This window comes from Rhinopithecus bieti, unplaced genomic scaffold (genome assembly GCF_001698545.2).
Source record: "Rhinopithecus bieti isolate Rb0 unplaced genomic scaffold, ASM169854v2 scaffold_14404, whole genome shotgun sequence".
Classification (NCBI taxonomy): Eukaryota; Metazoa; Chordata; class Mammalia; order Primates; family Cercopithecidae; genus Rhinopithecus; species Rhinopithecus bieti.
In genome coordinates, this window is record NW_016807824.1 from 454,919 (window position 1) to 481,102 (window position 26,184).

At 56.2% G+C, this 26,184-nt stretch overlaps 1 protein-coding gene across 1 annotated transcript in view; it reads left to right on the forward strand.

Annotated features, from left to right (window-relative positions):
* The window catches only part of OBSCN (obscurin, cytoskeletal calmodulin and titin-interacting RhoGEF), a 178,955-nt gene that overhangs the window by 128,378 nt on the left and 24,393 nt on the right, over window positions 1–26,184 (forward strand). Inside the window, 23 exon segments of the mRNA XM_017883818.1 lie at window positions 1,908–1,986; window positions 2,241–2,365; window positions 2,635–2,832; window positions 3,548–3,580; window positions 3,850–3,948; window positions 4,115–4,333; window positions 4,823–4,883; window positions 5,232–5,302; window positions 6,023–6,145; window positions 6,263–6,402; window positions 6,949–7,149; window positions 7,294–7,376; window positions 7,865–8,038; window positions 9,201–9,357; window positions 9,759–9,875; window positions 9,977–10,141; window positions 10,348–10,506; window positions 10,690–10,867; window positions 11,403–11,516; window positions 19,261–19,428; window positions 20,199–20,301; window positions 20,684–20,813; window positions 24,293–24,404. Coding sequence (XP_017739307.1) covers window positions 1,908–1,986; window positions 2,241–2,365; window positions 2,635–2,832; window positions 3,548–3,580; window positions 3,850–3,948; window positions 4,115–4,333; window positions 4,823–4,883; window positions 5,232–5,302; window positions 6,023–6,145; window positions 6,263–6,402; window positions 6,949–7,149; window positions 7,294–7,376; window positions 7,865–8,038; window positions 9,201–9,357; window positions 9,759–9,875; window positions 9,977–10,141; window positions 10,348–10,506; window positions 10,690–10,867; window positions 11,403–11,516; window positions 19,261–19,428; window positions 20,199–20,301; window positions 20,684–20,813; window positions 24,293–24,404 — 3,009 coding nt within the window.

Sequence of the window (26,184 nt, forward strand, 5' to 3'; positions counted from 1 at the left end):
AAAAAAAAAAAAAAAAAAAAAAAAAAAAAAAGAAAAGAAAAGAAAAGTAGAGACATAGAATATATTTTATTTATTTTTTTTTATCTCTCAAGATTTATTTTTCAGTTCTTTACTTTTTCCATTAAGTTATTGGGGTACAGGTGGTATTTGGTTACATGAGTAAGTTCTTTAGTGGTGATTGGCGAGATTTTGATGCACCCATCACCTGAGCAGTATACACTGCACCTTGTTTGTAGTCTTTCATCCCTCGCCCCCACTCCCACACTTCCCCTCAAGTCCCCAAAGTCCATTGTATCATTCTTATGCCTTTGCATCCTCATAGCTTGGCTCCCACATATCAGTGAGAACATATGATGTTTGGTTTTCCATTGCTGAGTTACCTCACTTAGAATGATAGTCTCCAATCTCATCCAAGTCACTGCAAATGCTGTTAATCCATTCCTTTTTATGGTTGTGTAGTATTCTATCCTATATATATATACCACAGTTACTTTATCCACTCGGTTGGTTCCATGATTTTGCAGTTGTGAATTGTGCTGCTATAAACATGCGTATGCAAGTGTCTTTTTGAAATAATGACTTATTTTCCTCTGGGTAGATACCCAGTAGTGGGATTGCTGGAAGAAATGGTAGTTCTACCTTTAGTCCTTTAAGGAATCTCCACACTGTTCCATAGTGGCTGTACTAGTTTACATTCCCACCAGTAGTGTAGAAGTGTTTCCTGACCACTGCAACCACACCAACATCTACTGTTTTTTAAATTTTTAAATTATTTTAAATAATTTTAAAATTTTAAATTAAATTTTTAAATTACCATCCTTGTAGAAGTTAGGTGGTATCACATTGTGGTTTTGATTTGCATTTCCCTGATGATTAGTAATGTTGAGACAGAATATATTTTTAAAACCCAAGTAGAACTTCCAGAGATAAAAAATCCAATGGATAGGATTAATAGCAGGTAGAGAAGAAAATTATAAATTTATTACAGAAGAGGGCGGGCGTGGTGGCTCACGCCTGTAATCCCAGCACTTTGGGAGGCCGAGGCGGGCGGATCATGAGGTCAAGAGATCGAGAGCATCCTGACTAACACGGTGAAACCCCGTCTCTACTAAATATACAAAAAATTAGCTGGCGTGGTGGCAGGCGCCTGTAGTCCCAGCTACTCGGGAGGCTGAGGTAATGGCGTGAACCCAGGAGGTGGAGCTTGCAGTGAGCTGAGATCGTGCCTCTGCATTCCAGCCTGGGTGACAGAGCAAGACTCCGTCTCAAAAATATACATATATATATATTACAGAAGAAAAAAATACATCATTCAAGGACATGATAGAAAGAGGATGAGGGAGGTCTCTGGGGTCCCTTCCATAAGGGCAGTAATCCCATTCATGGAAGTTCCACCCTCATCACCTAATCACCTCCCAAGGGCCCATCTCTTCATCCATAGGGGGTTAATATTTCAGCATATGGTCTTTGGGGGGCATCTCAACATTTAGTCCATAAAAGAGGGTAAGTCCAACCTCAGTCACTCCATCTTGACTAGAAACACAAGTCCTAGCTGTTTGAGGCCTGTATCTTTTCATCCCATTATTCCCTAGTAGGATGGAACTGGAAGGTTCTACCACTATCACTGTTTCTTCTGAGGCCTCTGGATCATTCGTTATTAGTTTGTCGTATCAAAGAGGCTTGTAGTTAGTTATAGGCCTTGAAGTATGGGGCTGGTAATAGCTAGGGGTGGAGAGACTACAATGTCACTATTCCCCCTATGACTTCCTAGCTCCCAAGTCTAAGTGGCTTCCAGGCAAGGCTCTGTAGTCAGGACCTCTGAGGGCCGAGGCCATCCTGGTGCAGGAGCTCGTGCTGGGGCAGACGGGATGGCAGGCCTTGCTCCAGTTCCCCTCTTCCTTCCCCAGTGACAAGCACAGACTATGACACTGCAGCGGATGCCACGGAGACCTCATCCTACTTCAGTGCCCAAGGCTACTTGTCCAGGTAGGAGCTGCCAGAGGTGAGCTGTGCCCCACGGACTGACGTTGCAGGGCCTCTTGAGGAGTGATGCTGCTGGGTGAGGGCAGGGCTTGGTCTGACAGCGTCCAATCCTGGAGCCTTCCTCCAAGCCCTGGCAGTCTCTGTCAGCAAACAGGGGCTTCCAACGTCATCCATGCCCAAGCCCCTCAGCACCCCTCCCGCCCTGCTCCCCTCACTGCCCTACTTTATGGCTGATCCCTTTTCTGTTCTCCTGTCAGCCGGGAGCAGGAGGGAACAGAGTCCACCACTGATGAGGGCCAGCTGCCCCAGGTGGTGGAGGAACTGAGAGACCTCCAGGTGGCCCCTGGCACACACCTGGCCAAGTTCCAGCTCAAGGTGAAAGGTGAGAGGGAGAGGGAGTGGGGACACGGTCATGGCAGGATGGAGGCCAAGGAGCCGTGCCCCATCAGCTACAATTGAAAGGAGACCCCAGCAACAGGGTCAGGCAGTCACTCTCCCTGCTGCCTGGGTACTGGAGGCCGACACTCCATCACTGGTGGTGTGGGGGTCTTTGAGGGACCCTCTCTCCAGGCCTTCATCTGTCTCCCATCTGGAGGACACAGTGCCCGTGGGTGGTAGCCCAGGCTGACCACTCCCCCTCCTGTGGCCCAGGCTACCCTGCTCCCAGATTATACTGGTTCAAAGATGGCCAGCCCCTGACCGCATCTGCCCACATCCGCATGACTGACAAAAAGACCCTGCACACCCTGGAGATCATCTCAGTCACCCGGGAGGACTCTGGCCAGTATGCGGCCTACATCAGCAATGCCATGGGTGCCGCCTACTCATCTGCTCGGCTGCTGGTCCGAGGTGGGTGCTCCGAGGGGCCAGGCAGAGACTTGGGCCCTGGGCAGCATCCTGGGCAGGACTGACATCCCCTGCACACCTTGCCATATCAGGCCCTCAGTGGGAGTCACTGGTACAAAGTGGCACAGGTGGCCAGAAGTTGGCCCTTCAAGGAGCGGGTGTGCAGCCCTCTGTCCTGACTGATGGGCAGGCTGGAGGTTGAAGTTGACCCAAGAAAGTGGGTAAACACTGAGGCTCTAGGTAAATCCAGGCACAGCCAGAGCCGGTGTAGCTTGGGACTAGAGGACCCTACTTTCTTATTGTTCAAAAAGTTCTGAGCACTGAGAGTTCATTCCAAGTTTCACTCAAACCCGTCCCGCCACTGCTGCAGCTTTCCCCAACATCCCCAGGTGTGAGTCCTCTGCTGCTCTGGGCAGCATTATTTGGTTGTGTGCTGGTTCCAGTGTGGGGCCACAGAGTCCGTGGCAGGGTGAGGGTGGGTGGTGGGGCATTGGGTCTGGTCCATGCGGCCTGTTGCCTCTGTCACCAGAGTGTGTAAGTTGCAGGGCTCCATGGCCCAGGTTTCAGGCAGGGGTTAGGACGTTTGCTTAGGGAGCAGCGCTGCCCTTGGGTTCCCTCACTGCAGGGGGTAGAACTGCTGGGCTCCCGCACAGCGCTGGGTAGGAGCCACGGCGGGGGCCTGTGTGTGCTGGGTGTCTGACTCTAGTGCCTCTTTCAGGCCCCGATGAGCCAGAAGAGAAGCCTGCATCAGGTGAGGCATCCCCAGACAGTCAGGGAGAGGCCAGGTGGCCATGGGTGCCGAGGGCCTGACCCTAGAGCTGGCCGCAGTGGAGGTGTGGGTGGCCATAGGCTGGCTCAGGGAGGGCGCACCTAAGAGACAGCCCGGCCGAGAGGACAGCGTGGTGCTGTCCAGGTGCTGGCTGTGGAGAGCCACCTGGGGGCCTGCAGACATCATCGGGGGCCAGGAGGCAGGCAGTGGGGCTGTGCCAAGGTCTCTGCCAGCCACCCTGTGCCCCCTAGATGTGCATGAGCAGCTGGTGCCACCCCGAATGCTGGAGAGGTTCACCCCCAAGAAAGTGAAGAAAGGCTCCAGCATTACCTTCTCCGTGAAGGTAGAAGGTAAGGCATTTCCTGTCCCCTGCTGTGGAAAGATCACCCCTGGGGGATGGGACAGAGGTGCCCCCTCCCAACTCAGATCATCCTGAGGGAGGGCCACAGGCAGGGCTCCACCTCCAGAGGCCCCGCTCCTGGCGGGGTGCACTCACCACCTCCTACCCGCCCCTAGGACGCCCAGCGCCCACCGTGCACTGGCTCAGGGAGGAGGCTGAGAGGGGTGTCCTGTGGATTGGCCCTGACACGCCAGGCTACACCATGGCCAGCTCTGCACAGCAGCACAGCCTGGTCCTGCTGGACGTGGGCCGGCAGCACCAGGGCACCTACACGTGCATCGCCAGCAACGCTGCCGGCCAAGCCCTCTGCTCTGCCAGCCTGCGCGTCTCGGGCCGTGAGTGGGGGGCGGGGAGGTGGAGGGCTGGGACATGGGAGGTGGGCACTGGGTAGCTTTGGAGTCTCCTTGGGGCACACTGCCCATCACCACCATCTGCGCTGGGACCCTGTGCGACCCCCTCCTTCCTCTTCTCATTCTTTGACAGCACCAGGGAGACCCCAAGACGGGTCAGGCCCTGGTGGTGCTGGTGGTTTTGAGCCTCAGAGTCCCCTCTGGGCCCAGGCCCCGGAGGTTCTGCACTGCTGGCTCCAGGGACTTTTCCTGAAGCCCCCTGCATCCTGGGCCTTGCTCAGCCCCTCTGAGGACAGGAGAACCCCTGTTCTCCTCCCATCACTGTTGGGGTGACCACAGGCCAAGAATGGGATGGGGAGGTGAGCTTGGGCACAGCCCTTGCTCAGGGCTTCGGAGGGACCCAGTCCAGATCTGGAATCAGACATGCCGGGGTTGGGAGCACCGTCCTGATGGGTTGCCCGGTCCTCCTGACAGTGTCTAAGGTGGAGGAGCAGGAGAAAGTGAAGGAAGCACTGATTTCCACTTTCCTGCAGGGGTAAGTGAGGGTTGCCCCTGGAGGCTGTTCCGGTCAGGGCCAGGGAGGATGCTCTAGGAGTGGGGGATGGGACGGCGCTGACCCTGGGGAGAACACCTGTCCCAGAGCATGTCCTGGCTCTGCCCCATGCAGGCCGTGTGGTTTGGGCCAGCTCTCTTCCTTCTCTGCACCTCAGTTTCCCCATTGTAAAGCGAGGGCTTCTGTTGGGCCTCTCTGGTATGGAGCCCCTTTCTCTAGTATCTTGGTCTGTTGTCCCCAGACCCTCTTTTTGTCAGGAGCTTCTGCATAAGGACAGAGGGTGGTGGGGTCCAGCCCAGGCCTCTCAGGACACCCCCTTTGCCCGTTTAGGACCACACAAGCCGTCTCAGCACAGGGGTTGGAAACTGCGAGTTTTGCTGACCTTGGTGGACAGAGGAAAGGTACAGTCAGGGTGGGTGCATGCCTGTGAGGGGCCAGGGTGGCTGATCCCCTGATGCTGGGATCAAGGAGGAGGCTGCCCGGGGGTGGCTCCAGGCCTCAGAGGCCCCTCCTGAGCAGCACAGCACTGAGACACCTGCTAACACAGCCAGGACCAACCCATGCCTGGACTTCAGGCTTGATTAGTGTCGGAACCATGTCTGATCCCCATGGATCTGGGAGCCTGCGGGGTCCCTGGGCCAGCCCTGGGCACAGAGCTCACATCCAGCGGGCTGTGTAGATACCAGGGTCTGGGTAGAACTCCTAGTGCTGGGCACTGAGAACAGAGGCAACACAGCCCCGCTTTGGACCCATGGCCCCTTCTGCAGCCTGATGCCCAAGTCTGGCCTCTGCTGACTCTGTCCCCAATGCCCCTCATCCACTGTCCACTCTCAGTCCCCACTGTGCCCTCTGTCTCTGGACATTCTCAGCCCCCTGGTCATGCCTCGGCTTGACACTAATGAGCCAGAGTGACTCCTCATCCTGGCCAGTTGCCACCGGCCTCCCGCCCTGCCAGCCACTGAGTCTCATCATCTCCCTGCTAGACATCAGCACCATGCGGGGGAGGCTTGGCTGTTTGTTCACCATTGGCTCCCAGGGCCCAAGATGGGCCTACAGCATGGGGTGCTTGGAACACATCTGAGGGGCATGCAGCAACCTGAGCAGAGTGTTTGTATCCCCAGGAGAGCCTCTGGCTGCCAAGGAGGCCCTCAGACACCTGTCCCTTGCTGAGGTGGGCACAGAGGAGTTCCTGCAGAAACTGACCTCCCAGATCACCGAGATGGTATCGGCCAAGATCACGCAGGGTGAGGGGCAGTGGCCCATGTCCCAGGGTCACTGGGATGTGTCCGGGGTGTTTGCCCTTCCCCTGAGCCCTGGAGAGCCAGAGGCAGGCCAGGGTGTCATGATCCTTACACCCCCAGCCAAGCTGCAGGTGCCTGGAGGTGACAGCGATGATGACTCCAAGACACCATCTGCATCCCCCCGCCATGGCCGATCACGGCCATCCTCCAGCATCCAGGAGTCTTCCTCAGAGTCAGAGGATGGCGACGCCCGAGGCGAGGTGGGCAGCTGGAATCCTCTGGGAGCAGGGCAGGGAGAGGCCCTGACCTTCCTGAAGAGAAGGTGAAGGGTGGAGAGGGGCTCAGGAGGCAGGACTCCCATGGGACTTTAGGGAGGTGGGACCCCAGCAAGTTGCAGGAACTGGTGAGAACAGGATCTTCTCCACACGGTGTCCTGCGGAGATTTGCCTTCCTGGAGAGCCATTTGTTTGGTTCATTCACTCCTTCATTCCTTCAAAGGAGAATGTGTCTCAGACCTCCAGTATACCAGGCACCCTGTTAGGGCTTGGGGTGGGTGTGGAAACGGGGAGAAGGTAAACAAGTAACTGAGTGTAGGCAGTCCAGGCCTGGAGACGCCAGGGCTGTGGTGACCTCTAGGGTTGGGGATGGGGCAGGGGAGGTCTCTCACATTCCTGCTGTTCTGCGTGGGACAGGAACCAGGCGTGTGCATGCTGACTGGGGATCCCTGCCCTGTGGCTTGGGATCTCGGCAGGCCCAGCTGGCACCTCCCGGGTCTCACCACTTTAGCACCCCCACCCCCCTCTCAGATCTTTGACATCTACGTGGTCACCGCCGATTACCTGCCCCTGGGGGCTGAGCAGGATGCCATCGCACTGCGGGAAGGCCAGTACGTGGAGGTTCTGGATGCAGCCCACCCACTGCGCTGGCTCGTCCGCACCAAGCCCACCAAGTCCAGCCCCTCACGGCAGGGCTGGGTGTCACCAGCCTACCTGGACAGGAGGCTCAAGGTACCTGAATGGCCAGGCAGGAGGGGTCCTCGGGGTCCTGGAGGCCCCTAGGAGGGGCGTCCCAATTTGAGGGGCGAGAGCCCAATCCGCACAGGGCAGGGCCAGAGTTCAGCACCCCGACCAAATACTCCTGTCCCTCACCAGCTGTCACCTGAGTGGGGGCCTGCTGAGGCCCCTGAGTTCCCTGGGGAGGCCGTGTCTGAAGATGAATACAAGTCAAGGCTGAGGTGAGTGGCTGCTGGGCCGGAGGTGGTGGCACTGGCATCCCACCGACTGGACAGTCTCCCAAAGGAGCTGGCCGCTTGCCCTGGCTCTGGGTCCAGGCCCTAACCCTGGAGGTCTTGGGGTCATGGCCATGCTGATTCCTCTGCAGGGGCCTCTGAAACAGTGCTCCTGTGTGAGCCTGTCAGGGACAGGTAGGGGCCAAGGACAGCAGAGCAGGCCCAGAGCTGCCTGGGTTCCCACAGCTGCCCTCCCAGTCTTGCACTGGCAGGACCCATCTGGGTTGCTTCCTGGTGTTGGGACCGGCTTCCTGGTGTTGTCCAAGAGGGAGCCTCTCTCCACCTGCTCTCCCACTTCCTATGAGCAGGCGACAGGCTGCGCAGCAGGAGGCGCTCCCATTTAGCATCTGAGGGATTGGGAGCCTCGTGGCCCGCAGTCCCTGCATGGGAAGCAGGAACTCCGTGGTCCCTTATGGCGGCCCCCTCCTGCCCAGCTCTGTGATCCAGGAGCTACTGAGTTCTGAGCAGGCCTTCGTGGAGGAGCTGCAGTTCCTACAGAGCCACCACCTACAGTACCTGGAGCACTGCCCCCACGTGCCCGCAGCTGTGGCCGGCCAGAAGGCAGTCATCTTCCGCAATGTGCGGGACATCGGCCTCTTTCACAGCAGGTGGGTGGGTGGGGCCACACACACACACACACACACACACACACACACACGTCCATGCATAGACGCACTGTAGGGCCAGGCCTCCTGCAGGTGGGTTGGAGCCAAGGAGGGAGAGAACCTGTACTGACTTGATTTATCCCTCAGCGCACCTCCCCTCAGAAACCCAGACATGTGTACCTGGCTTACTCGTGGGAAGCCCTGCGGTGCACCAACAGCTAACTGGCATGTGCACAAGCCCACGTGCATGCACACCCTCACACTTGTGCACAAATGAACACATGTGTACAGGTGTAGCCTTTAACAGCATATACCCATGCGCATGGCACATGTGCACATCGGTAAATGCACACACATGCACACAGTACACACATACACCCATATACATGTGTACATCACCTGTGTGCCCACAGTGCATACCTATAGACATGTGCATACACATATATGCCTGTGTATATGTATACATGTTATACACATGGACACACATATGTATGTCTCCACACTATTTTTGCACACCTATGCATGTGCATTTCTGCACACATGTGCACACCCAGCATGTACATGCCCACCCTTTCATCTGAATACTTGAATACATGCACACATGCATATAACACACAGCATCTCCTTCCCCCACCACCTGCCTGTGTATGCAGCCACATGTGCTCATACACATTTACATGCCTCCACAAATGTGCATGTCCACATACATGTACACATGTAATATTCATATGAGCTTTCATACACGGCACACAAGCACTTCTTTGCATGTCCACACATGTCTGCATGCATACTCTCACAAACCCCAGGAGCCACAGGCCCCAGCCCTTGTGCAGGGCCAGCTTCCTCCCAGAGGTGAGGGCTCAGGGCCAGGCTATGGAGCTCTGGCTGAGTCCTGATGCCATCCCCCTTCACAGCAGCTTCCTGCAGGAGCTGCAGCAATGTGACACGGACGACGACGTGGCCATGTGCTTCATCAAGAACCAGGCAGCCTTTGAGCAATACCTGGAGTTCCTGGTGGGGCGCGTGCAGGCTGAGTCGGTGGTCGTCAGCANCAGGAGACACAGGCCCCAGCCCTTGTGCAGGGCCAGCTTCCTCCCAGAGGTGAGGGCTCAGGGCCAGGCTATGGAGCTCTGGCTGAGTCCTGATGCCATCCCCTTCACAGCAGCTTCCTGCAGGAGCTGCAGCAATGTGACACGGACGACGACGTGGCCATGTGCTTCATCAAGAACCAGGCAGCCTTTGAGCAATACCTGGAGTTCCTGGTGGGGCGCGTGCAGGCTGAGTCGGTGGTCGTCAGCACGGCCATCCAGGAGTTCTACAAGGTGCCTATGCCTGAGCTCATGGACTCCTGAACCTCAGTGCCTGCCCTTGGCTCCCTCTGAAGGCTCACTGAGCCCAGGCATCCTCCAAGGTTCATCCTGGCCTGCCCACATCAGAACCTACGTTCATCCCTGACCTTGCCACTGCCCACAGCCTCCCTGCGGTCCCCTTGGGCCTCAGTTCAGAAATGCGGGTGGAGCTCCTTCTGCAGCCCTGTGCTCCTGGGCAGGCCATTTCAGCAGCCCAAGTCCTGTGCTTGTCACCTGTCAGTAGGTGATGACGGCTGTCACCTGGGGTGCAGTTTGTGTGTGCACTCTGGGAACCCACCCTCCAGCTCTCAGGGACACAGCCATCAGGGGGCCTTGCATTCCTGCCCTAAAACCCACCCTCGTGGTTCCCACAGAAATATGCAGAGGAGGCCCTGTCAACAGGGGACCCCTCTCAGCCCCCACCGCCACCTCTACAACACTACCTGGAGCAGCCGGTGGAGCGGGTGCAGCGATACCAGGCCTTGCTGAAGGTGGGCACCACCTCCCCTGCCCCACCTTCTCTGCCCAGGCTGGGTCTTTTGGGGTCCAGCCGGTGGAGCAGTCTGAACCCTGACCTTCGTCCCGGCCCCAGGAGCTGATCCGCAACAAGGCGCGGAACAGACAGAACTGCGCGCTGCTGGAGCAGGCCTATGCCGTGGTGTCTGCCCTGCCGCAGCGCGCCGAGAACCAGCTGCACGTGTCCCTCATGGAGAAGTACCCGGGCACCCTGGAGGCCCTGGGCGAGCCCATCCGCCAGGTTGGGGAGGGGCAGGGGCCGGGGCCGGGAGATGCGTGTGAGGTGGGTGGATATTGGGGTGTTGGGGGCTTGCATCTGGGGCTGCCAGGAAGTAGGGGTGTGTGCATGAGTTGGGCAGGACACTGGGTACTTGGGTGGCTGTGGGGTCCGCACCTCTGGGCAGTCTGGCCCAACACAGGCTGACCGCAGTCCACACCCTCCCCCAGGGCCACTTCATCGTGTGGGAGGGTGCGCCAGGGGCCCGAATGCCCTGGAAGGGCCACAACCGCCACGTGTTCCTCTTCCGCAACCACCTGGTAATCTGCAAGCCCCGGCGAGACTCCCGCACCGATACCTTCAGCTACGTGTTCCGGAACATGATGAAGGTATGTGGGCTCCGGGCTGCTGGGCGGGGCTCTCTGTCCCTCAGCTCCAGGGTGGATGCCGGTGGCCACGCCTGCAGCCGCTGGTCCAGGGTGGCCTGAATGTTTCCTCATCGAGTCGCACATCTGTTGAGGATGGTCAGCCCGTGTCCCCATCCCTGTGCTGACACCCTCCCCTACCCACAGCTGAGCAGCATCGACCTGAATGACCAGGTGGAGGGGGATGACCGTGCCTTTGAGGTGTGGCAGGAGCGAGAGGACTCGGTGCGCAAGTACCTGCTGCAGGCACGGACAGCCATTATCAAGAACTCGTGGGTGAAGGAGATCTGTGGCATCCAGCAGCGTCTGGCCCTGCCTGTGTGGCGTGAGTGTCCACCTCCCTGGGGGCCCAGGTGGCTGAGCCGGGATGGGGCACCCAAGCCTGTTCCTGCAGCCGCACAAGTCCCTACCTGGGTGGGTGTGGGGGTGGGCTCGTTCCTAGGACAGACGGCTCAACCAGCCTGTGGCATGTGACGACTACAGCCTCATGGGGAGCCCCTGGGCTAGGTGTTGATTGGCCCTGACCCAAGGTCGGGGATACCATGGGGGCCCCAAGCTCAAGGCACCCACCCAGATCATGTCAGGGGCTGTGAAGGGTCTGGCAGCCCAGGGTCCGCTTCCTCAACCAGAACAGAATCTTCCCCGGAGCCCCCACTGCTCTCTGTTTAACACACGCCTGCCTCACTCACCTGACTCTGGATGGGGACCTTGGATGAGGGGTGACAGGGGACAGTCCCCATAGTGGCCACACCATTGGATGTGGGGCTCGTGGTGCAGGGCAGGTGACCTGCCAGATGCACCTGGGGGTGCCGCAGCCCAGTGTCCCCCCACAGAGCACTCAGGGCCACGTGTGTCCTCAGGGCCCCCAGACTTTGAAGAGGAGCTGGCCGACTGCACAGCCGAGCTGGGTGAGACAGTCAAGCTGGCCTGCCGCGTGACGGGCACACCCAAGCCTGTCATCAGCTGGTACAAAGGTAAACCCCGGGGCCGGGGTCTGTGGCCTTCCTGTCCAAGATGCTGGCCCTGCAACAGAAAAGAGCCTCCCAAGAGAAACAGGCTGTGAGGGCTGGGGACCCAGTATGGGATTTGGCCGGGAGTCTGGGGCATGAGGGACAGGCCTCATATGTTCACTTGCCACCTGCCTTCCAAATCAAAGCCAGCATGGTTGGGGACACGGAGATGCCGAGACGTGGAGAGGAGGGAGTTCAGTGGGGGGACTCGGCTCTGCAAAGCTGCTAGTCCCATAGTCAGGGCTGATTGCGGCCAATGGGCCTAGGTTAAAGTAGCTGCTGGGAGAGCCACCTAGGGAAAGGTCCAGGTGGCACTAGGCATGAACTTCCAGTTGTCCCCTACCGGGGGCATCATTTCTCCCAGTGACAGCATGTGACGACATGCACAGGGTGGTGCCAACCAGGTGCTTCCCTGGCCATTGTGTCCAGGGTTTTGCAGGCTCAGCCATGGAATCGTGGCTCACTGCTCTGTGGTGGGCCTTGGGCTCCAGCCCTTCTGGAAGCCAAGCTGATGCTGTATGGCCCAGGGACCCCCAGGAATCTCAGAAATCTCACGGCCAGCATAGATGATCCCATGTGGCCCAGGGATCCCAAGGAGAACAGATGCTTTTACCAGGCAGGATATCCTAAAGGCCTGAGATCACCTCCCAGGAACTGGGGACCTCTCCCTGGGGAGCATCAATCCTCCCCTGTGCTGGAGCCATGTCGGGTTTGAGCAGCAGAGGGACACAGTTTGGCTCTGTCATCTGTCACCTTGGCTGTAATGCCAGGAACCTGCTGGGGAGGGCCAAGAGGGGACCTGGGACACCAGCCTGGGAGTCACCGTGCTGGAGCTGGGGACCCGGGCTCAGGGATGGCTGTGGATTCCAGGGGCGTGTTGAAGGCTGAGCTGGCCCGATTTGCTGATAGAGTGGCTGGCTATGTGGAAAGAGCTTGGCATCCAGATGTGCACACAGTTGGGGCTGGACATCCACCAGGGTGGTTCTGTTTGCAAAGGTAGAAGGCTGGGGAGAGGCACAGTGGTGTGCACACAGGGCTGGGTGGGAGGAAGAAGCACCAGGCCTGGGAGGACTGCAGAGTCGAGGTGCCTGCAGTGATGCTGGCAGAGGGGCCGAGGGGTGGTTGGAGAAGTACAAGTAAGGCTCAGAAGAGGGATGTGGCCGGAGGCGACAAATGGGACGTTGTCAGCTCACAGAGCATCTGACCTGCCAGTCGATGCAGACGCAGAGTGCATGTGGAGGGGGTGAGGCCCAAGCACCCAGGCTTGAGAGCCCCCACTTCCAGAGTCTGCAGAAATGAGGGGACGCGAACCCAGGGGAAGAAGCGGCCAGGGAAGTGGGGGCCCAGGAAGCCAGCCAGGGAGAGGCCAACGGGGAGTGGGCAGGGGCATCCAGGGCTGCCAGGGTCCCCAGAACTGTGGAACCTCCCATTCTACCCTTCACACACGTGCAAGTCAGCCTGTCACAGTTTACACACATACACATTACACACACTTGTACACACACGTACATAGAGACACAGAGATACATGCTACACACTCATTCATATGTACATACACACCACATATATATGCATTACACACACATATACATTAACACTATATGTGTAATATACATAGATGTACACCACACATACAGATACTACACATACATGCATGGTATACAATACATATACACAAAAGAATACCACATACACCGCAGTTGAATATGCTACATAACGCATTACACATACAGCCGTACACAATAAACATTGGCACCCACACCAACCAACATTGCGACATGCATGATTGCAAACAAAGTGCCCACACACATGTACCTATTAACAAAACTACATCATATTACACAGTATAACATGCAAAAAGACATGGGCAAAACATACACATAACCCCACCAAGAGTACGATTGCCCACAATTTACCACTAACACAAGCTATCATAACGATTTACATTATGCACACGACTACACAGCTACACCTACAGTGTATGTAAACCCACCCAACTGTACACAATATAAAATATTAACATTATTAGAGACCACACATATGTGCCACACGATAGATACATAACTAACACACATTACACAGGTATATAGCACAAGCCACAATTTACCATACAACAATGCCCCCACATTGCCACAGAATATTGCCTAACACACATAGACACCCACCAACATCTCTATAGTTCATAAAATACTACACACTCCGTCTTGCCATGCATACATACACAGCTACACATCAATATTACCACATAAGATCCACCATACACATAGGTACAACACACATATCTCTGCATGAAAACATGCACACAATGTACAGGGGCAGTCGGGTTGCTGGGGGACTGGATATACATCATATATAAACATGATTGGAGTTATTTTGCGACACAACACAGAAGACACAAGACCAATCCCCAAAGAAATTATTCATCACTCAACATGAGGCAGCAGCCAGAACAGGCTCTTGCCACAGCTCTCAGGGGTAGTGTGGGAGAAACCTGCACATGCATGTGCTGCACCATGGATTTCAGGGGCTGCATCTCATCACCTTGGGTGTCTCCAGGGAGGGAGGCATCTCTGTTCCACTGTCCTGGAATGTCTCCTTGTGTGAGCACTGCTGTCTGGAGCATCTGGGCTGCAGGAGCTGGCCAACCGTGGGGCATTGTGCCCCAAGAGACCCAGCTCCACCCTATTTCCACAGGCTCCAGCCCCTCGGGGATTTTCCCACACTTGTGCCCAGCCCTCAGCCATCCTGGCTAATCTGACTGACGCTGGCTGGTATGCCGTCCTTCCAGTCTAACTCAGGCTGCATTTAATCAAGCCTCTCAGCAGGGGAGATGCCAACCTGTGGGACTGCCCTGGACCACCCCAAGACAGCAGCCACCATGTGTGTGGCTCCCACACAGGAAGTCTTGAGAACACAGTTATTGTTTACAATTTGGGGACTCCTAGGAAGGCACACATCAGTACTGATTGATGGTACCTCCCAGATGACCCCCCAGGGGGTCACCTGGGCTGTCAGGTTAACCTCAACCGGCCTCCAAGCCCCCAGTTCAGTCCTTATAACCTAGTGCTGTCCTGGTGTTGCAGACACCATCCAGGCACTCAGCCCTTCCTGTTCTCACTGTCCACAGCAGCTGGGCCCACGGGTCTGCCTATGACTGAGGACGGGGCTTGAGAGGAAGGACTCCAGGGAGTTTTGCCTGGGTGTGTTGGGAGGGGCCATCCCAGTGTCCACTGGTGAGAGCTGATGAACACAGTGGCTTGGAGGGCTGCCCTGGGATACTTCCGGAGGAAGGCTCGGATGGGTCGTTAACGCCTGCTCCCTGGGGTCTTAGGAGCTTCCCTCCTGCCACCTGTCCAGACCTCTCCTCCGGGAGGTTAGGTTCAAGAGGAACAAAATCTTTTTTATCAAAGCCTGCCAGAAGCCAGTTGAATGCCCTGAGCCCCGGTCCCTTTGGACCAGGCTGCCACCGAGGGTTGGTCATGGCAGAGCCTGGGTTTCCCTGTGGATGGAGGCCCTCCCCTTTCCCTTGCTTCCTAACCACCAGTAGGCAGCTTGCACGAGAGAGCTCCTCTCTGGGGACAGCTGCCCTTGGTGACTGGACTGCCTTCCAAAGGTCCATAGACCAAGAGGAGGTGGGCGCAGTCAGACTGCCGTCCCCTTGCTGAGTGGCTCTTGTGGTAGATATCATAGGACATCAAACTGCAGGAGGTGTGCGTGGCACATGCCTTCATGGTGTGGCTGGAGACCCAAAGCAGCCTCACAGCAGGTAGGCCTCCACAGAGAGCCTGGAGAGGGACAGCTGGCCTAGGGGCCATGGAGAGCATTCCCCTCGGCCCTCCGCAGGTTCGCTGAACAATCAGCTTGCAAAAGACAAACAGATAGGAGGAAAGGCACACACATTTATTGAATGTGTAGACACTGGATCCTTCAGAATGAAGACCAAAGACCCAGAAGAAGCTGTCTATTTTAATGCTTAGGTTCCATAAAGTATGGACAACTGTGCCGAAATAGGATTGGGCAAATAGGGTTGGATCTAGTGAGAACAGACTGAGTGGGGACATCCTGCTAGGCCTGTGTGTCTGGATTCTTCCTGGCCTTCTGAGCAGTGTCCTTTCCTTCTGTGTGAGAAGCAGGACCCTGGCTGGTATGGGGGTCTTGGATCTACAGCCAAACAAGGTAGGTCCGATCATTTCTTCATGGCCAAGTTTTACACAGAAACATGGAGAGAAAATTGGAGTCCTATTTTTAGGCTTTGTGGCTGACTTTAGAGAAAAAGGTGTTCTGGTTTCTATGACCCGCCTTGGGGAAGAGGGATTCTAGTTTCTATGGCAGCCTGGGAGGAGAATGAGGAGCTAGAGACAGGAGGGAGGAGAAAGTCAGAGAGAGAATTTTGCTTCTGAGGCTGCTTGGGAGGCCCTCATTTTGGGGTCTTGTTTTCTGAGCCCCAACACTGTGTTCATAGGAGCAGTCTGCCAGGATGGAGAGTGGGTTCACCACGTACAATGTGTTCTCCTCTCCTGTAGGCTTGAGAATGTCTCTCCAGGATGTCCTCAGTCTGACATGTGATGTGGATTCTGTGTTTGTACCCTGCCTGGGGTGGGGCTCAGTGATGTGGTGTCCTGGGGGCTCTACACAGGAGCCTTGGCAGTCTGGCCAGGGTGTCCCCATCAGCAGCCTTGATTCACTTCATTGTTCATTGCCCCAGGAAAAGGTGTCTTTAACCTGCCAGCCTATTTAAAATTATCTCTGAGCCTGGCATGGTGTCACATGCCTGTGATTTTGGCTGCTTGGCACGCTGTGGCAGGAGGAGTCCATGCACTCCCTGCCGTGTCCCCTCTGCCTTCCCTTGGGGGAGTCTTTCGTCTCAGGGAAGTTGCTTGAGCCAGGAAAGGATCTGTGGTATAGAGGGGATGGAAGGGGTTAGAGGACAATGACGGAACAAGACACACCTCCGTGGCTCAGCCAACCATGCAGGTAGGACCCTGTCTCTACCGCAAACACTGTCACCCCCAGAAGAATGGAAGGCCAGCATGCTGGATGCAGGAGGCTGCTCCACAAGACGCCTAAGCTGTGGCCATTCTTCCTGAGTGCGGGCTTGGTGCCCATCCTTTCCCCTCTGAACCAGCCGGAGCTAGATGGGCTGAGCCCTCTCCTGCCTCGCCCATCATGGCTGCTGGTGGCCCTACCCGAGCACTCAGTTCAGGCATGAGTGTCCATGGCTGTGGTCTGAACAGGGTCGGAATCTTCTTCAGATCCAGCGCTGGCTCTGGCATTTATTGTGAAGTGGCTGAACTGAGGCTGAACCAGCAAAGTCCCTGGCAGGGATTGGAGAAAGAGCGCCAACCAAGGCACCGCCCAGGTGTCTGTGTTTGAACCCACTCCTCAGTTCTCAGACTGCAACTACCTGCCTAGTTTCTCTCCTTAGCAGGACAACAAAGTAGAGAAAGAGATCCATAGGGCCACTTCTTCTTTTCCTTCCAGAAGGCCATGCCTCTGACAGTGTCACTTCCCTGTCCCCAGAATTATAAATCAAAAACTGTGAAGGGCCCAAAATTTTACCCCATTTGCAATCTTGCAAGCCAGCCTGCCAGCCAGATGTAGACAAAAGACACAAGACTCATGGGTCAGAGACAAAGACTTTTTACCAGCAGTGCCTCAGTGTCTCTCATCATTGCCCCCACCCGTTTCTGTGAGGAGGCGATGGAACCAGGTGTTAGTTGCATGCAGGGGTTGCTCCACGAGAGAGAAATCCTGAATCTTAGGAGCTTGGAGCTCTTTTTATGGGGCTGCTGGTACATCTGCCCATGCTTCACTCCAGAGATAGTGGATGACTTCCTACCCTGGGATGCAGAGATGTCTCCCAGGAAAGGAATGGAAGGGTTTTGTCTCTGTTGCCCTGGAACACAGCCAGGCAGACGGGCATCTTCTGCTTCACTCTCCTTACTTTCTACTCTATTCTCTTCTTCTTCTTCTATTCTAAACCTGGCTGTGAGTGCCTTTGCTCAGAGGGCTGAAATGTGGAATCTGAATTCCAGGGAGAATTGTTTTCTCACAGCAAGATGAGGACAGAGCTGCTGGTAGCATGGCGGACCTGACAGTAGCTTTGGGGGAGAGAAATGGAGCCCAGGGGATGGGCTTAGTGGGGATGGGAAGAGATGTCCTGGAGGGTGTGAGCACAGCTCCTTTCTGGAGTTGCCATAAAGGGGTGCAGAGATCTGAGGTGGTAACTAGAAGGTTTTTGAAAAAAATTATTTAAGATTATTTCTGAGCTGGGTGGGGTCGCTCACACCTATAGTCCCAGCTACTCAGGAAGCCAATGGGGGGAGGATCGCTTGAGCCCAGAAGTTTGAGACCAGCATGGGCAACAGAGTGAGGCCCTGTCGCTACAAAAAGTTAAAAAAAATTAGCCAGGCATGGTGGCGCACCTGAGGCGGGAGAATCACTTGCGCCCAGAAGGTCGAGGCTGCAGTGAGCTGTGATCGCCCCACTGCACTCCAGCCTGGGCAACAGAGCAAGACTCCATCTCTACAAATATATATGTGTATGTGTGTGCGTGTGTATGTGTGTGTGTATAATGTATATATGTGTGTGTATATATAATATATATCTCTTATAGTGCTATACAAATCATAAGTCAGTGCTGGTTGTGACCTTTGTGATTTAAGCAATCTGTGGGGCACACCCGACACTATTGGAATGTGAATCGATGCTGTTTTGTATATTTAGACGTTATGTGGGAAGGAGTTCTCCACAGTGAGAGGCTGTGCCTTCCGGTCCCTCACCTGAGGAGGAAGCATGCCTTGGCCAGAGAGGTGTAGTCAGTTGTGTGTTCATACCAAGGTGATTTACTTCACATTCTTCAGTCTTCAGATATTCGTATTAGAAGGCTGTGCATTTGGAGGCATGAGGATGTGGCCTGGGAGAGGAGAGTGGAGCTGGGGGTGAGACTTTGGGCTGCCGTGTTCTCCACAGGAGCAGCTGCAGGGAGAGAAGGCATGGAGGGCTGTGGGCAGTGATTTAGAGAAGGGGCTGCAGGCCCTAGACTGGGCAGGCAGGGGTGAAGAGGGGATCAAGGTGCTGTGAGCTGGGGTGCAGTCAGTGCATTAGAGGTCCTTGGAACATTGCAGGACTGCTGAGAGCTGGGGTGACCAAGGACTCAGCTGCCCATAGAGGATGTCCTCTGTGGGGCTCACGTCCCCTGGCCTGCCCCCTGCCTCTAGCTAGTGTCCAAGGTGGACAGAGAAAGAGACAGAGTGAGAGACAGAGACACAGAGACACAGAGAGATAGAAAGGCGCAAAAGGCACAGACAGAAAAACAGATAAAGACAGAGACGTGGAGTCAGAGACAGACACAAAGGCAGAGACAACAGGGAGACAGAAAGAGAGACAGAGACAGAAAATAGAAACAGGCACAGAGATAGAGACAAAGAAAGAAGCTGAGTCCGAGACAGACAAAGAAAGATGGAGACAGAGAGGCAGACACAGAGAGAATGGGAGCTCGTGTCAGCCTCTCCCTCCAGGGTTACAGGTCAACCTGGAAGCTGGACCCGGCAGGGAGCCCGTGCCTGGCCCTTGTGCTGCAAGTGTGGCCCCTCCGTCCCCTCCCCGACCATGACTGCAGCCCCCAGGCCAGGCCCAGCTTCTCCCCGCTAATGGAGTGAGCCCCTGGGTCTCCACCTGAGTGATGGCCCCTGCTTGTACTTTCCAGATGGGAAACCAGTGCAGGTGGACCCCCACCACATCCTCATTGAAGACCCTGATGGCTCATGTGCCCTCATCCTGGACAGCCTGACCGGTGTAGACTCTGGTCAGTACATGTGCTTCGCGGCCAGCGCCGCTGGCAACTGCAGTACCCTGGGCAAGATCCTGGTGCAAGGTTAGCCCGGAGGCCTTCCTGGGGGAGGAGCCACCCTGACCCTCCCACCATGGCAGGCCCAGCTGCGGCGGGGTGGTGGGACAGTGGGGTGGACATCCAACCATGTTCTGAGGGGATCACTGGGGGCTCATAGAGGGCACTGGGAGGGGTGGGGACCCTGCAGCCCCTTCCCTGGCATCAGCCTCAGCTCCGTCATGGCATCTCTATGTCTCTCTGTATCTGATGCACTGTGTCTATTTCTGTCTTTGTCTGTCCATATCTGTATGTCTCTATCTCTGTCTTTTGATCTCTGTCTCTGTCACCCTGTCTCTGTATGTCTTTTTTCTGTTTCTGTCCTTCTGTCTCTGTTTGTCTGTCTCTATCTATGTGTCTCTCTGTCTCTCTATCTTTCTGTCTCTGTTTCTCCATCTGTCTCTCTGTCTCTGTTTCTTTATCTCTGGTCTCGATGTCTATGTCTCTCTCTCTTTCTGTCTCTATCTCTGTCTCAATTTCTCTTTCTCTGTCTCTTTCTGTCTGTTTTTCCATCTCTATCTCTTTGTCTCTATCTCTCTATCTCTACTTTTCTCTCTGTATTTCTTTCTCTGTCTCTCCTTCTCTGTATCTTTATCTCTCTCTGTTTCTCCATCTCTATCTTTCTGTCTCTGTGTCTCTTTCTTTGTAAGTCTTTCTGTCTCTGTCTCTATCTCTATCTCTATATCTGTCTCTGTCTCTCTGTCTCTATGTTTCTATCTGTCTCTCTCTCTCTGTCTCTTCCCTCCACAACCCCACAGTCCCACCACGGTTCATGAACCAGGTCCGGGCCTCGCCCTTTGTGGAGGGAGAGGATGCCCAGTTCACCTGCACCATCGAAGGCGCCCCATACCCGCAGATCAGGTGGGGCCCAGGCCTGCCTGGGGATGGGGCATGAGGGGGCCAGCTCCCACCTGGAGCATGGGGCACGGACCATGTGTTCCCGTGTCAGGGCTGGGCTGGACATGGCCGCTGGCCTTCAGCTGAGAATGGGCTTCATGGGGCTCTGGTTCATTCTGGATGTGGGACACCCCTCAGCCGGGAGGACACGGCCAGGCTGTGTCTTGGCTTCTGGAAGGGTGGGCTCTCTGAGGACCCCTGGGGTCTGAAGGCAGGGCAGCTGGGTCGTGAGCACAGGTAGCATAGCCAGGTTTGGCCCTGAGACAGGACATAGGAGGATGTCGCCGGTGGGGTAGAGCATGGCCCGAGTCCTGCCTGCCTCACGTGCCCTCCGGGTGGATTCCAGGTGGTACAAGGACGGAGCCCTGCTGACCCCTGGCAGCAAGTTCCAGACACTGAGTGAGCCTCGCAGTGGCCTGCTAGTGCTGGTGATCCAGGCGGCTGGCAAGGAGGACCTGGGGCTCTACGAGTGTGAGGTGAGGGTTGCAGGAGTCAGGACCTGCCTCGGGGCCCAGGCCATCCGTGCCGGCCATCCTCTGGGGTCTGATTGTGGAGGGGCTTAAGAGCCCAGGCCCTGTCCTCAAAGTGGAGGGCTCTTGGCAGAGGCCAGGGGACACCATACCCACTGCTACACCTTTCCTTGATGACAGGCCAGAGGCCACCATATCACTCTCACCCCCCTGTCACAGGCGGGGGCCACCATGCCACTGTCACTGTCATCCCTGGCCACACTACTGCCCCATGCCCTGGCCTTATTCTTCCTCTGCCCCGAAGCCTCTCCTCGGCTCCCATGTCCATCTGGATGCCTTCCTTGGCTTCCCTGGCCATTTCAAGGATGCCACTTGGTTTTTGCCTTTGGGGGACCCGGCATGGCCTCATGAATTTTGTCATTCATGTCAAATGGAGTGTCAGTCATCCAGTGTAGCCTGGCCCTGCTCAGGTACCTTTTACCTGTGAAGATGTCCAGCCTACAGGTGGACAGAGCTGCCTTCTGCTCCAGCCACTGTGTCTGCAGGGCTGGGGCAGGGGCTCCCCAGGGTGGGGCCCAGTCCCAGTCCTCCGGCCCTTCAAAGCCTGCAGTGGTTGCAGTGGTTGTGNGAGAGGATGCCCAGTTCACCTGCACCATCGAAGGCGCCCCATACCCGCAGATCAGGTGGGGCCCAGGCCTGCCTGGGGATGGGGCATGAGGGGGCCAGCTCCCACCTGGAGCATGGGGCACGGACCATGTGTTCCCGTGTCAGGGCTGGGCTGGACATGGCCGCTGGCCTTCAGCTGAGAATGGGCTTCATGGGGCTCTGGTTCATTCTGGATGTGGGACACCCCTCAGCCGGGAGGACACGGCCAGGCTGTGTCTTGGCTTCTGGAAGGGTGGGCTCTCTGAGGACCCCTGGGGTCTGAAGGCAGGGCAGCTGGGTCGTGAGCACAGGTAGCATAGCCAGGTTTGGCCCTGAGACAGGACATAGGAGGATGTCGCCGGTGGGGTAGAGCATGGCCCGAGTCCTGCCTGCCTCACGTGCCCTCCGGGTGGATTCCAGGTGGTACAAGGACGGAGCCCTGCTGACCCCTGGCAGCAAGTTCCAGACACTGAGTGAGCCTCGCAGTGGCCTGCTAGTGCTGGTGATCCAGGCGGCTGGCAAGGAGGACCTGGGGCTCTACGAGTGTGAGGTGAGGGTTGCAGGAGTCAGGACCTGCCTCGGGGCCCAGGCCATCCGTGCCGGCCATCCTCTGGGGTCTGATTGTGGAGGGGCTTAAGAGCCCAGGCCCTGTCCTCAAAGTGGAGGGCTCTTGGCAGAGGCCAGGGGACACCATACCCACTGCTACACCTTTCCTTGATGACAGGCCAGAGGCCACCATATCACTCTCACCCCCCTGTCACAGGCGGGGCCACCATGCCACTGTCACTGTCATCCCTGGCCACACTACTGCCCCATGCCCTGGCCTTATTCTTCCTCTGCCCCGAAGCCTCTCCTCGGCTCCCATGTCCATCTGGATGCCTTCCTTGGCTTCCCTGGCCATTTCAAGGATGCCACTTGGTTTTGCCTTTGGGGACCCGGCATGGCCTCATGAATTTTGTCATTCATGTCAAATGGAGTGTCAGTCATCCAGTGTAGCCTGGCCCTGCTCAGGTACCTTTTACCTGTGAAGATGTCCAGCCTACAGGTGGACAGAGCTGCCTTCTGCTCCAGCCACTGTGTCTGCAGGGCTGGGGCAGGGGCTCCCCAGGGTGGGGCCCAGTCCCAGTCCTCCGGCCCTTCAAAGCCTGCAGTGGTTGCAGTGGTTGTGGTGGTCATGGTGGCTGTGTGCCAACTGTAGGTGCCCCAGACCCCAGGCACTGGCCTCTGTCCAGCTCCTCCAGGGGCACTTGTCCAGCCACCACCCCCCACCATGTAGCTGCTGCTGTGAGCCTGTGGGGAGCCTGCCCCACACCGCTGTGGCTGGGGAAGCCAGAGACCCAAGTGAGCTCTTGATTTGCACTAATACCTTCACTAGCCACGCATGGGGATTTAAATTTAAATTTAAATCAACTAAAGTTAAATCCAAAGCTAGGTGCTGTGGCTCACGCCAGTAATCTCAACAATTTGGGAAGCCAAGGCAGGAAAATCCCTTGAGTTCATGAGTTTGAGACCAGCCTGGGCAACATATTGAAACCCTGTCTCTTAAACAGGGTTTATGTTTGTCTAACTGGTGTGTCATCTCACACCAGTTAGAATGGCAATCATTAAAAAATCAGGAAACAACAGGTGCTGGAGAGGATGTGGAGATATAGGAACACTTTTACACTGTTGGTGGGACTGTAAACTAGTTCAACCATTGTGGAAAACAGGGTGGCGATTCCTCAAGGATCTAGAACTAGAAATAACATTTGACCTAGCCATCCTATTACTGGGGATATACCCAAAGGATTATAAGTCATACTGCTATAAAGACACATGCACACGTATGTTTATTGTGGCACTTTTCACAATAGCAAAGACTTGGAATCAACCCAAATGTCCATCAGTGACAGACTGGATTAAGAAAATGTGGCACATATACACCATGGAATACTATGCAGCCATAAAAAAGGATGAGTTCGTGTCCTTTGTAGAGACATGGATGCAGCTGGAAACCATCATTCTNCTATGCAGCCATAAAAAAGGATGAGTTCGTGTCCTTTGTAAAGACATGGATGCAGTTGGAAACCATCATTCTCAGCAAACTATCGCAAGAACAGAAAACCAAATACTGCATGTTCTCAGTCATAGGTGGGAATTGAACAATGAGATCACTTGGACACAGGAAGGGAAACATCACACACCGGGTCCTATTGTGGGGAGAGGGGAGGGGGGAGGGATAGCATTAGGAGATATACCTAATGTAAATGACGAGTTAATGGGTGCAGCACACCAACATGGCACATGTATACATATGTAACAAACCTGCATGTTGTGCACATGTACCCTGGAACTTAAAGTATAATAAAAATAAATAAATAAAAGAAAATGCATAGGCAAAAAAAAAACTAAAAAATTACTCAGACACAATGGTGCACACTTGTAGTCCCAGCTACTCGGAAGGTTGAGGTGGGAGGATCCCTTGAGCCCAAGAGTTGAAGGCTGCAGTGAGCTGAGATCGTGCCATTGCACTCCAACCTGGGTCACAGAGTGAGACCCAGCTTTAAAACATACATAAAATGAAGTTAAGTTCAGTTAAAGATTAGGTTCCCTGGCTGCTCTGGCCCCATGTCCCATGCTCAGAGCTGCACGTGGACAGGGCAGATGGAGAGCATCCTCATCACTGCAGGGGACCCTAGGGCCATGTGGGTCCCCCAGGGATGCTGTGGCTGGGCTGGGGCCCTTCCCCTTGTGGGGGACACACCAGGATGGAGGCTGCCCATGCTCCCAACATGGCCACAGGGAGAGGGCCCTGCCTGTGAGAAGCCTTGGGCTCTGAGCCAGCCCTGCTGTCCTTGCAGCTGGTGAACCGGCTGGGCTCCACACGAGCTAGTGCAGAGCTGCACATTCAGAACCCCACGCTGCAGGCCCGGGAGCAGTGCCACAGGGAGCAGCTCGCGGGGGCAGTGGAAGGTAAGTCCCACCCCTGTCCTCGCCACCAAGGCAGCTCCCCACGGCTCAGACCCAGGCTGGACCCTCACAGGCCTGGCCATGTCTGGGGGGACAAGACTCTCACCCTTCCCAGTCAGGGTCTGCTGCCTGGAGGACACTGGAGGAGGGCTGGGCTTGCATTTTGGGGCAGGGAGACCACAAATGAGAGATGAGGAGGCTGCTGCGGGCCAGGCACAGGTCCCAGCCCCTGGCTGGAGGCCGCACCTGTGTGGGCTGGTGGAGGGTGGGCCCTGAGCCCAGAGCCTGAGTGGAGGCTGGAGAGGTCACTCTGGGTGAGCGGGGTTCCCAAAGCCCTGCTGCGGTCCAGAGAGGGAAAGCCTGTGCACAGAGGCCAGGCCTACACCCAGGGCAGCTCGCCGGTGGTGGACAGGAGGCAGTGGGCAGGAGGCAGTGGGGAGGTTGTGGCAGGAACAGTAGGAAGGATGTCTCTGCAGAGGGCCAGGCCGCTGGGCCCCAGCTTGGCTCCCAGGAGAAGGGGCAAGTGTCAGGGGCCTGGCCCCTCCATTGAGGGTAGGGCTGGTTGTGGAGAGACCTGGCCTCGTCTGGGACTGCTCCTGGGTTCCTGGGAGGGCCTTGGGCTGCAGAATGACCTCACTAGGGATGGAAGGTGATGGGCCGGGGGAGAGGTGGGACACATCACCTCATTCCTCCAGGCTCCCAGATGCTTTATTCAGGGCAGGGACAGCCAGGATGGGAAGGGGGTCATCGGGCATCCGTCTTGGGCTCCCAGTTGGGCTGCCCGTCTGGACAGGTTTTGAGCCTCCCATCCCTGGGGACATGCAAGTGGAGGCTGGTTCAACACCTGGCGGAGCTGCAACTCCCACTGTGGGTTGGAATATGTGTCCTCCAAGTCTTAAACATTGGCTCCTGCAACCCCACCTCAACTGTCTCTCCCAGTGCCCAGTGCCTAAAAGCCAGTTGCCCATCTGGACCCCACAGAGCTGGGCCATCTTTGATGCCCTCCATGACCCTCAGGGAGACCCCTCCCTTGCTGGGCAAATGTCCTTGTTCCTCAGCCCACACAGTGCCACAGGCACTGGCCAACCCCTGACTGCCAGTGCCCATGTCTGACATGTCTCTGGGGGCCCTGTGACCTCCGTCAGCCCCACAACTGGTGGCCACAGCACCACACACAACTGCTTCTGGAGCTGCCAGCACCTCAGCCTCCCATGAGTCTTGTGTCTCACGACCAGGGAGGTGCCCAGCTGGGACACTGGGACACCCAGGGCTGCCTCTTGCTGGTGACAGGAGTGTCCTCCACAGTCGTTCACTTGGCTGTCACAAGTCTCTCTCTGGGTCTGGAGGAGGGGGTGGCAGGGGAGAGAGGCCACCAGTGCTGGACAGGGTGTTGGCGCCTCGGTGAGGTGAGAACGCAGGTCCTTGAAGAGCCTGAAGCTGGAGCCAACACCTCCCCGCTTCTAACTCCTATCCTGCTGCTTCATCTTTAACCCAGCAGCTCTGCAGCCCGAACAGGCCCTGGCAGGCCTCTGCGGGGTGGGCGCTGCCCCCTTGCTTGTGGATCACGCTGCGCACGGCTGCACTCCTCCCATGGTCGCAAATACTCACTCTGGCCCACAGCCGATCAGGTGGCAGTTTAGGTACATGAATGAAGGTGCCAGAGAGTATATGGGCCCAGAGGTGCCTGGCTGTCAGCCCCAAGTACAGGGAGGATGAGTAGGGAGGCCCTGGATTTTCCCATCACTCTGCAGTTTCCATCACTGGCCTGCAGGTGGTGGACACC